Raw genomic sequence first — 12095 nt, 5'->3', positions numbered from 1 at the left:
AGAAAATAAAACTAATATAACTATAACATGTAATAACTATTAGACAGACATGAAGATAGACATGAAGATAGACATGTCTTATAAAAATGTAAAGCAACAAAGCTGTTGGTATGTAAAAAAAAAAAAAAAGAAAAAATTCAAAAAAAACTTTCGTTCGTTTCGTTTCTCTCGTTAAATTGTCGTGAGCCGTATCTTATTTATTCACCTTTTTTTTAAATATACATATATATAATCTAGACATAATAGAAATGGAAGATATCATTCAAAAGGTTTGTACATTGTCATTGTAGATTAGATTAGTCTATTCATACAGTTTATCTTTACAGAACTAACCAATTTCTCTTCATTCATTCATTCAATCCTATCCTCTATCAATAATACTACTACACAACTCAATCAATTTGATTCGATTACAATATAATAGTCAAAGGAAGCCATCAAGGCATTATTATCAGCAAAGAAGGATGAATCAGCCGATCAATTGTTTGAAGATGATTTGGATTTCCACCTTATAGTTAATCATAACCCAAAAAAGATGAAGGAAAAGATTAAAAATATGTAATTATCGAATCAAGTAGATTACTGTATAACAAGAGATATCTCTACTATCTCTATCTATCTAGATACTAATAGATATTATTATTATTTTCAATAGTCCATTACCAAATTCATTATATACTGGCAAGGTTGAAGTTTGTATCTTTGTAGACAATAACGAAGACGATAAGAAAAAGTTGGAATCTACTTTGGAAGAGAATGCAGAGTTTAAATCGACTGTCTTGTCACTCAAATCAATTAAAGAATCTGCCAAGCAATACGAAGACAAACGTAAATTAAGAGACTCTCACGATATTTTCATTGGTGACAAGGCCATCAAGACTGCTCTCTACGATATTTTAGGAAAAACCTTTTTCAAGCAAGGTACCAAGTATGTTTAAAAATAACAAAAGTACAACTATGTTTATTCAAATTGATATTGACCTTCTCTATTTTCTTTCTATTTAGAAACCCAAGAATGGTAAACACAAAGAAAAAGGTACAAAAAGTTTTAAATATTCACAAGACCACTTCAGCCAAGATTGGACAAGCAAATTACAGTGTCAAGTTTGGTGGATCACAACATACATTGGAACAAATGATTGAAAATTTACAAGCCGTCTTAAAGACTATCACCGGTGGTCAAGACGGAAAGGGAATGGGTGGTGTTTCACAACTCAGCATCAAGAACCAAAACTCTCCATCTTTCCCAATCTACCTCACCCAAACAAAGGCTGTCAAGGATGCCATCATTTCAAATGCCACCAAGGACAAAAAGGCTGCTGTTGTCGCTGCCGCCGCCGCCGAACCAGTAGAAAAGGTTGTAAAGAAACAAAAGAATGATACTGATAAAAAGACTGTCGTTTCAACTGATAAGAAGCCAGCTGCTGCTGCAAAGCAAGTTGCTGCTGCTCCAGCTGAAAAGAAATCAACCACTCCAACAAAGGCTGCTGCTGAAAAGAAGCCAGTTGCTGCTGCCAAGCAAGCTACTGCTGCTGCTCCAGCTGAAAAGAAATCAACCACCCCAACAAAGGCTGCTGAAAAGAAGCCAGCTGTTGCTGAAAAGAAACCAGTTGTCGCTGCTGAAAAGAAGCCAGTTGCTGTTGTTGCTGAAAAGAAATCAACTACTCCAACAAAGACTGCTGCTCCAACCAAGAAGTCAGCTCCAGCTCCAGTCGCCGCTGCCACCGAATCATCCCCAGCCCCAACCAAAAAGACCACCACCACTGCCGCCCCAACCAAGAAATCCACAGAATCAACACCTAAAAAGCCATCGGCTGCTCCAGCCAAAAAAGGTGTAAAGAGATCATTAGATCAATAAATAAATTAAATAATAATAAACAATAAATAATATAATATTAATTTTTCAAAAAACCTTTCTCTTCATTTTTACAAAAAATAATAATAATAATATTATGTGATGATTTATTATTACTAGTAGATAGATAGATATATTCTTTTTTGGTTTGGGGGTTTGTTTTCAAAGTTGTCTTGTTATTATTTGATTTAAAAAGCATTACCATCATCTTCATCTTCGTTGTCTTGCATTTCTTCATCAATTTCTTCTTGTACGACGATTGGGAGTGGAACACGAACAGTGACAGATGAATTAAATTCTCTTGCTGATTTGTAGGCATAGGTTCCACGAAGATCGATGAATTGCAATTCTGGCAATTTAAATAATGCAGGTACTTTGGCATCGTCAATCTCATTGTTCGAGACATTCAACCACTTTAACAAAGTAATGCCAGAAAGTTCAGGGAAACAAGTACCATTGATTTTAGTTGAACTAAGGCTAAGTGTGGTTAATTGTAATACAGCCAATTGTGATACTCCAAAATCAGTTACATTGGTTCTATCTAAATTAAGATGTTCTAAATTTAAATATTCTAAAAAAAAATTAAAAAAAAGTAATATTTAGTATTTATAATATTATTATTATTTGTTTGTTTGTTTTTTTACATACTAAGAATAGTTGGAATTGAATCATCTGAAATTTTAGTATTTGATAATGATAAATCAACAAGTCGTTTAAGATTTGGAATAGAGGTAATTGATGTGATTTGAGTGTAATCGGAAAGATGAAGTTTAGAAATAAATTCGAGAGAATCCAAATGTTTGATAGTGTCATCGGTGATACATAATCTATTTGGTAATTGTAGATCTCTTAATTTCTTAAATCTCTTTAAATGAATAAATCCCATTCCCATTACCATCGTTCCTGTAATATCTAATGATTCCAATGTATTTTGATATTCTAAAAGATATTAAATAAATAAATATATATATTTCTTACATTATTATTATTATTATTACTTTCTATTTTTTTTACATACTTGTTAAATAAACCATAGAAGCATTATTAATTTTTTTACAATGAAGTAAAGAAAGTGTAGTGATTGGTAGATTTGAAATATCGTTGATACCCTTTTCAGTGACCAATGCATTGCCCAACAACAAAGTATTTAAATTTGAAAAGGTTGCAACTGTCAACATCGAAGTATCAGTCAATAAAAGATTGGTCAGATCTAATGATTCCAATTTTGATAATGGTGATAATAATAAAACTCCCTTTTCAGTAATTCCCGTATTTCTTAAAGATAATGATCTTAATAATGTTAATCCTAAAAAATAAAAATAAATTTTAAAAATTAATAAACAACTTATTTGTTTCTTTTCTTTCTTTTTCTTTTCTTTTTTTTCTATTTCTCTTACTTCTAATAAATTTTAAAGAAACATCAGAAATTCTTGTACCAGTAAGATTTAAAGAGGTTAAGTTGGTCATTGTTTTAAAACCTTCCATGCCAGTATCGGTGACATTAGAGCAACCAACAAACGAAATGGTATGAAGATAAACAAATCCTGGAAGACAGTTTAACACAAAGTTATTATTTACAAGTAAATCTTGATGGTCCAAATGCATATCCATCAAACGTACACCAGCAACCTTTAGTTGATCCATTGCCTTGCGTTCAACTCGTCTTCCCTTGTCCTTCATCAACTCGATCATACGGTAGACGAGCTCAGGACTGAGTATTTTGAGTTTGGAAAGGTGTGTCTGAAGCTCTCTGATGAGTTGCAACAAGCAAATGTCGACAAGCTTTTTGATGTCTCTTTCAAAGACCCTTGGTGCTGGTTTTGGATACAATTCAGCTTGATCCGATGGCAATGAGCTGATTCTATCTTTGATCATATCGGCAATCTCTCCCTTTTCCTTTGGTTTTGAACTTTCCAACGATGGATTCAATTCTTGAAGAGTGTGACCTGTACCTCCAAATGCTTGAAATTGATTGAAATGATTAAATCCCATACCAGGCATCATTCCCATACCAGGTACAAATCCACCAGGAGGCATCATCATTCCACCATTGGGTGGCATCATCATATCTTCATCTTCGTCTCCATTGTCTTGATCTTCATTGTCACTGTCTGAATTATCACCATCATCATCAAATGATTCATCATTTTCAATTGTTGGTTGAACCATTTGATTAGTTGTCTCTTGATCCTCTTCCATTAATTCTTCTTCAAGTACATCATCTGATTCATTTTTATTTGTCGTAGTTGTTGTTGTTTCCTCAGACTCTGTGCCATCGCCTAATCTATGACCACTTGAAGATGACCAACTAGAGACAGCAGCAGCTTTTTTATTGAACCAAGGATGTGGCATCATAGGTGGGGCATGAGGGTTTGCAAATGGGTTGGGATGTCCTCCAATCAAATTTGCGTTGTTGGGATTAACAATATTAGGTGGTGGTGGTGCTACTACTACTGCTGGTTGTATTGGAGGGGATGCTATAGTTGGTGGTGGTGAAGTATCTCCCTCAGTACTTGGTGGTGATTGTCTCAAGTACTGTGCATGTCTTTGTCTTCTAAGTTCAGCTAAATCGTCCATATATATATATAGTTCTTTTATAGAATAGAAATATATATATATATATAAATTCTTGAGATATATATATATATATTGGCTAGTGAAAGTTCAACAGAGAGTGATTATAAATAATATTTATAAAAATTAAATAAATATTAAAAAAATGAGTAAAGTGAAAATTTCTGAGAACCCCTCTGCTCTGGGGATATGACTATGTATGTCTCGTGATGAAGGGAGTAGCTTCATCAGACACCAACACAAACAGAACAATAATAGTTTACAATTAGTACTTGTTGTTACTATATATATGGAGGAATAATGAAACATTAAACAAGATTACATATATCGTTGACGCAAACGAAATAGGGTGCAACAAATCTGTCAACTTCAAAGTACAAGAAAATATTATTAAGAAATCTTATGATTCCAAACTTTGCTCAAATCTGTATTATTTTCTAGGTGGACAGTGCATACGCAAGATGAAAATCAAACAACTTTAGACTCGGCTATTACAACTCGGTTTGTAATAACAGTGCCGCCCACATATTTTAACAGAAAACATGTTATTAGCCATAGTGAGAAATGTACCACAGGCCCATTCTTGACTCGACAATCACAGTTTGTCAATTTGCTAGCTCATCCCAAACAACAATCATCTTTGCTTGGAATAAACTACCAAATTGACAAACAAGTGACCCCTGATCAAATCATAAAAGGTAGATATATACAGTAATAATTATAATAATAATAACAAACCTATTTATAAATAAACAATAAAGATCATCGGATCTTTCTTAAAGTTCTGTAATCTAATTGGACGCCCCAAAAAGATTTTTAAAATAAAAATATTTATATATCAACACACAAATTAGTTTGCAAGATAATAAAGTTGTTTGTTGTTCTTCTGTTGTACATATTTTTATTTATTATCATTATTATTAAGAGAGAGAGAAGAGAGACAGAAAAGAAGAAGAACAAGAGCGAGTCAAAAGAAAAGAGTGAATGCATTTTTGTTAAAGTTTAGTTTTAGAAAATGAGTAATACAAATAAACAACAAACTACTGCTGCTGCTGCTGCTGCCACATCACCATCATCTCCTCCTCCACAATCTGCAGCTGCTCAAAAAGAAACAAACAAGGTATGTAGTAGTCTAACCAAAGATATATTGATCGATAGATAGATGGTCGATTATCTATCTATTCAATCATTATAGTATATATATTAACGAATCAATCATCATGTTTTTGTTTTTTTTATTTGAATCTATATTCTATAAATAGTCTTGAAGTAAGTCATGATCCATGGTCATTGTTTACTCCTGTAACATCTGTAGAGGTTGATGAAATTCAACAAACCATTGAAGACAAGTTATTAAAACAATTAAATAGACAAGTTAGTAGATCAAACAAGTATGTGCATATACAAACAACAAATCAGATGAATGAATGAATGAATGAATGAATGAATGAATGAATGAATGAATGAATGATCAACAGATTACTTACATTTATCTTCTTTTAGATTTAATTTATTTGATGTTGCACCATTTCTAAGTGATGGCGTTGAAGTATTGGTAGATGATGAATTTACAAAATGTTTTACATCACCAGAGATCAATCCATGGAATTGGAATATTTATTTGTACCCTGCATGGTTATTTGGTGCATTTGTTAGATACTGTCTTTTATTCCCACTTAGATTAACTTGTTTAGTGTTTGGTGCATTCTTGTTTGCACTCTTTTTCGTTTCAGTCTCTACTTTTATCAAAAATGATAAACAAAAGAAACACTATCAAGTATGTAATAATTAAAAATAACAAACTATTTTCATATACATATTAACCCTATCCCTTTTCTTTCTTTCTTTCTTTCTTTTTCTTTTTCTTTTAGAGAAAATGTTTAAGATTTTTATGTATAGTATTTATTATGTCATGGTCAGGCGTAATTAAATATCATGGAGTTAGACCACTTAGAAAAAAGAATCAAATTTTTGTAGCCAATCACACCACTGTTATGGATGTAGTAGTACTCCAAAACCAATTCAACTATGCATCTGTAGGACAAAAACATAAAGGACTGTTGGGTTTTATTCAAGATTATTTATTGTCTTGTATTGGGTGTCTATGGTTTGATAGAGCTGAAGCCAAAGATAGAATGGCTATTGCAAAACTGTATGTATTCATAAATGAATTCAATCAACAAATGAATCTATCTTTCTAACCCTTTTTTTCAAATATAGTATTTCAAAACATATTGAAGATGAAAACAAGGATCCATTATTAATTTTCCCTGAAGGTGTTTGTGTAAATAATAATTATTGTGTCATGTTTAAAAAGGGTGCTTTTGATTTACCAAATGCAATTGTTTATCCTATCGCTATTAAATACAAGTAAGTAAAAATAGAGAAATATAAAACAAATATCATTTCAATTAATTAATTAATCTTTTTTTTTTAGTACATTATTTGTTGATGCATTTTGGAATTCAAAGAAACAATCATTTGTAAGACATATGTTTAACTTGATGACAAGTTGGGCATTGGTGTGTGATGTTTGGTATTTGGAGCCACAAACCAAGAGACCAGGAGAATCATCAACTCAATTTGCCAACAGAGTAAAATCAATGATTGCCAAGAGAGCAGGCATCATTAATGTACCATGGGATGGATATCTCAAGTACTTTAAACCAAGTTCTAGATTTGCTGAAGCCAAACAAAAGATTTTTGCATCTCACTTTATCAAGAGATTCAACAGTGGCATGGACGACAACAATAGCAACAATGGTGAACTCGACGATATCGATAGTTGTTCCACCTCCTCATCGCCACCACCTCCACTAGACTCTACCAATTTCCCAACCTCACCAAACTCTTCATCAACCATCAAACAAAGAAAACCAACCACCTCTGCTAGTAATAATGGTGCTGACAATGAAGAAGGTGGTGATGAATCATCAACAAAAAACTAAATCAAACAAATATATTTACAACATGAATGAATGATATCATTCATTCTCTCCCCATTATCAAAAAATACCAACCCTCCTTCCTCTTACTTACTACTTACCACAAATATCATGTTTAAAATAATATAAAAATATATTATTACAATTTATAATTATATAATTTGTTTAATTTTTCGTATTCTTTTTTTTTTTATTTATTTCTTTATTCTTTTCTTTGGTGCATCTCCTAATTCTTGACTTTGTTGTTGCTGTTGTTGTTGATTATTATTTGATTGTAATACAGGTGATGATAAATTTTTCGATGATGCATTTAAAGAAACTTGGGAAGATGATGATGAAGAGTGAGGAGGAGTTGTCGTGGTTGAAGTTTGTTGTTGTTGTTGTAATTGAATATAGGCATAAAGTGCAGAGTATTTTTGTTGATATTGATTGTTTGTTTTCATAATTCTGGAAATACGATCATTTAAATCTAAACTTAGTACATTATCCACTGATTCATTATCAGATTTCCCTCCCTTGTTATTGGATGCTCTAATATTATTATTACTTTGGTCACCATATTTTTTAAAATATACATTCATAATTGAAAAGATTCGTTCAATGATAAACTTTTTCTCATTGATATTGGCAATGATAATGTCATAGATGATCGATGCAAAAGAGGTGGATTGTTTTTGAATCCACGATGAAAAGACGGTAAATGAGAGCATGTGATATGAAGGTGCCAATCCAATAATCTCCATAAATAATTTGTTGGATGCCGTAGTATCTTTGAGTATTTGAACAAGTGAAAGGAGGACCTCTGAATTGTTGATTGGATCGATGCGTGTCATGATTGAAGGAAAGATACGAGTGACAATCATGTGGTGATAAGACTCTTCTGAAGCCAAAAGTCTCCAAATATATTGCTGTTCAAAAGACTCCATACCAAGACTGTATTCAATAATTGCATTGGGATTTCCACTACCAAACATTCTAAATTCTCCCATTGACATTTTGTTACACATTCTATAAAGTTGTTGAGGACCTATATAATCAATGACCAATGTAATCATGTCAACATTACCAACTGTAATCATTGGCAAGTATCTATATACCATTGGTAATACATAAAATAATATTCCCAAACTTTGTAATCTCTTTAAATCCATTATTAAATATTCTAAATAATTATTATTATTATTGCTTGGTTGATTTAATTGTTGCATTATTTGTTGTTGTGTTAAATTTTGATTACTATTATTATTATTTTGTTGATTTAATGTATTAATTAATTTTAAATAAGGTAAAAATATTTGTTTTGAAGTACTATTATTATCTACAATTGATTCGAATAAACTATCCAATTTTAACCTTTCCTCGATTTCAACTTGATTGTTATTATTGTAAAGTTGATCCAATAAATGTTGTTCTATTTTATCTTTTGTTCCACCATTTGTCGTCGTAGTCGTCGCATTAGATTGTGAATCTTCGTAATAATCACCATGATTAGAATTGTTGGAAAAGATATAGGAATTTCCTTGTGGTGTAAGATGTACACCTCCACTAGAAGTAATAATCAACCAAACTAAAAGATAACTACCAAGTAATGGTTCCAATTTAACATATTCTTTAAGGATATAGAGAACAGATTCATTGGTCACTGTAAATGCTGGGAAACAAGATTTAAAGAGATGATGATAAACTTGAAAGGTACTAAAGATTGACAATGGTGTTGGAGCTCCATCTTCAAATAATGGTTTAAGCGAAGTGTGAAGATATTGAACCAAGGTATTGGAAATCTCTTTTTGTGACGACTCTGACATTTTTGAATATTGACCAATAAAATTGTTCATAATTAATTTGAGTGTTGATGCCAAATTAACTGGTTGCAATTCAGATTTTGATCCAAGTGTTAAAAGAATCGTTGGTACCTCTACTCTACATTCTTCATCAATTGTCATTGTTTCAATTTCATCATTATCATCCATTAATACATCTTGATCTATTTCATTCTGTTCCTCTATATTATTGGTTTCTTGTACAATTGGAATGGATGGGCTCGATGATGATGATGGAGGAGGTGGTGCGGTTGCAGCTGCTGCGACTGCTGGAGCAGGAGGTTGTTTTTCAAAATTCAAATGTGGTTCTGTTAATAATGGTGAAGAACTAGTTGGAGTGGATGGTGTTGAAGTAGAAGGAGCTGTTGGTAACTTGTTTGATGAAGAGGTTGTTGAGCTTGCCAATGGTGTTTTTGGTGCCATAGTTGGAGTCAATGGAGCATTTGTTATTGTTGAAGATGATTGTATGAGATTTGGTGGTGATACTATAGTTGGTGTAAGTGGTGATGCTACTGGTGATGCCGGTGCAGCTATTGGTGATACATTGTTGTTGTTGACTGGATGATCTTCTTTTTGTCTTATGGGTGGTGGAGGTTTGGCTGTAATACTAGTATCCTCTCTTTCTCTCTTGTTATTTATATTTACATTTGATGATGGTGATGTACCCGAGGGGGATGAACTAGTTGTTGGTGTCGCTGACGTCAAAGTAGATGGATTAGAAGTTACATTATTATTATTATTATTAATTTCACCTAAACTATTATCTAATCTATGAGGAGGTGGATAAGAAGTTGGAGGTTGTTTCAAATGAAGTGGTGATGGTTGTTGAAGAGGTAAAGTTGAACCAGTTGATTGTTGTAATGGAGTTTTCTCCTTGTTGTTATTGTTGGCCAATGGTACATTTGGAGGTGATGGTGGTGAGACGAGTGACTGACTCGAATAAGACATGGGAGCAGGTCCACCTATATTCTGACCCGATGAAGAGAGGTTGGGAGATTGTGTTTGACCTGGTGCAGGCTGGACACCGGGTTGTCCAAGCATGAAATGGGTGAAATATTGCTTGGACTTTTCAAATAACTGTGGTCCGAGACAATCAACTGCAAACATGTGAGACAGTGTTGGCACGACACCCTTTTCGAGGACGGTGGAAAAGGCCGAGTTGACACCACCCCTGATTTGGTCGCGACGACTAGGATCGTACCCCTCGAGCAGCACATTGATGATAAACTCGACCAAGTCAACAGTCATGTCTGAGTATTTTTTGATGGAACATGCCATGAGCAACATGGCTGGCTCAATGTTCATGATCGAGTCAATACGTTGATCATAATACAACCAATCGTAAAACAAAGCCAACTTTGCATAGTTTCGACATCGTTCGTCTTTCGAGTGTTTCAACAACCATCCAATAATCGCCCATCTTGGACAAATGTCTGAACAGAGTACATGGTTTGGTGGGTGATAGAAACAACAGATATACCGGATGAGATCGGGAATCAATGTTTCCGATTCGATCGTTGGCAAGTGTTTGGTGACAAACCACTGTTGGTATCTTTTTTGGTTGCCAAACTTGACCTCTTTGAGAATATATAGTATCTGTCCCTCCATCTCTGGTGACAATCGAGATTGTAGAAAATGTTTGGGTGTTGGGATACGCACACCAACCGATATATCTGTAAATGTTGATACGTTGAATAACAGTGGTTTCGTATTGATATCTCTCCACAGCAAATCAAATTCTTGTGCCTTATTACTAAGATAATGTAATAATCTAAATAAATCTCTACCAATTGTTAAACATTCTTGAAACTATAAATAAATAAACAAAAAAGTAAATAATATAGATCTATCTTTATATTTATATATATATTTATATATTAATAGACTAACCTTTGTTCTAATTAAATCGATACAAAATGCAGTTTCAAGATCTCTTAATTGTTGAAATTGAGGTTTAAAATGATCTTGAATCAATCTTAAAAATGTATAAAGTACTGTTGGAATTAATGATGGTTTACTAATTAACCATTGTCTAGAAAAAAAGAAAAGAAAAGAAAAGAAATAGAGAGAAATGATTTAGTTAATAAGTATTTATAAATGAATATTTATAAATGAATATGATTTCTTTTGATTTCATACTTGTTATTATTTAATAAAGTTAATACTGAATTAATTAATTGAATGTTACGGGTAGTGATATTACCACCAAACATTTGCCTCATTAATAGAGCACAAATAGCTTCAGCGTCATGATGATTAGAGACGATGAGTTCATTCAATATCCATAGAACCTGTGTTCGAGGTAGATCAGCCATCTTGTGATACTTTTCAATGACGAGTCGTTTCAAATGTGCACAAAAGATGGTCAATGAATCCTTTGTCACTAGTGTAATGTATTTAAACAGCGCAGCATAATTACTAGTACCAACCAATATTCCATAGAGAATGGCTATAGTAACATCCACATGTCGCTCATTACTCTCTGACACTCTTTCCATTAAAAATATATGTATATCATTATCTGTTCCATTATTTAATACTTGTTCAATCTTTTCATATTGATCTCTCCATAACTAAGAAAAAAAAGAATATTAATTATGATGGTGATCTTCACATTAAATTTAATATATAGGCTATGTATGTATTACAATTTCTATTTGATCAGATTCATCCAACTCTCTTTTAATTATAAACTTGTTTCTTGCTATTAAGTTTTGATGTTGTGATGATGTCGTTGTTGATGTAGATGTTGATGGTTGTAATGGAGGTTGTTGAGAAGAAGAAGAAGAAGAAGAAGGAAGAGTTGCTTGTTGTTGTTGTGAGGAGGATAAAGGTGGTTGTGAAGATGTCGATGATCCTTGTTGCATCATTCTCTTCTCACCTCTTTATCTTTCTAGAAAC

The 12095-nt window shown here is 32.8% G+C and overlaps 4 protein-coding genes across 4 annotated transcripts; 2 read left to right on the top strand and 2 right to left on the bottom strand.

Annotated features, from left to right (window-relative positions):
• Positions 1-248: 248 nt before the first annotated feature.
• DFA_08456 (uncharacterized protein) lies at positions 249-1858 on the top strand (the record flags this gene model as incomplete). Its single annotated transcript, XM_004355892.1, has 4 exons — positions 249-269; positions 425-483; positions 656-928; positions 1006-1858. 4 exons carry the CDS (start codon positions 249-251, stop codon positions 1856-1858), a joined length of 1206 nt encoding a protein of 401 aa, XP_004355945.1.
• A 185-nt stretch (positions 1859-2043) lies between these two features.
• On the bottom strand, positions 2044-4432 carry DFA_08455 (uncharacterized protein; the record flags this gene model as incomplete). Its single annotated transcript, XM_004355891.1, has 4 exons — positions 2044-2426; positions 2504-2794; positions 2874-3161; positions 3253-4432. 4 exons carry the CDS (start codon positions 4430-4432, stop codon positions 2044-2046), a joined length of 2142 nt encoding a protein of 713 aa, XP_004355944.1.
• A 1012-nt stretch (positions 4433-5444) lies between these two features.
• On the top strand, positions 5445-7377 carry DFA_08454 (putative lysophosphatidic acid acyltransferase; the record flags this gene model as incomplete). The annotated part of the gene is made up of 7 exons (XM_004355890.1): positions 5445-5549; positions 5592-5623; positions 5692-5820; positions 5933-6206; positions 6301-6581; positions 6650-6799; positions 6867-7377. The coding sequence occupies 7 exons, from the start codon at positions 5445-5447 to the stop codon at positions 7375-7377; spliced, it is 1482 nt and encodes a 493-aa protein (XP_004355943.1).
• Positions 7378-7568: 191 nt separating this feature from the next.
• ints3 (integrator complex subunit 3) lies at positions 7569-12064 on the bottom strand (the record flags this gene model as incomplete). Its single annotated transcript, XM_004355889.1, has 4 exons — positions 7569-11003; positions 11085-11226; positions 11334-11767; positions 11843-12064. The coding sequence occupies 4 exons, from the start codon at positions 12062-12064 to the stop codon at positions 7569-7571; spliced, it is 4233 nt and encodes a 1410-aa protein (XP_004355942.1).
• Positions 12065-12095: the final 31 nt, after the last annotated feature.

The sequence above is a fragment of the Cavenderia fasciculata genome (assembly GCF_000203815.1).
Source record: "Cavenderia fasciculata unplaced genomic scaffold Scf_ET2XIPL01COFD4-5, whole genome shotgun sequence".
NCBI classification, from domain to species: Eukaryota; Evosea; class Eumycetozoa; order Acytosteliales; family Cavenderiaceae; genus Cavenderia; species Cavenderia fasciculata.
This window is presented reverse-complemented; position numbering and strand designations above follow the sequence as displayed.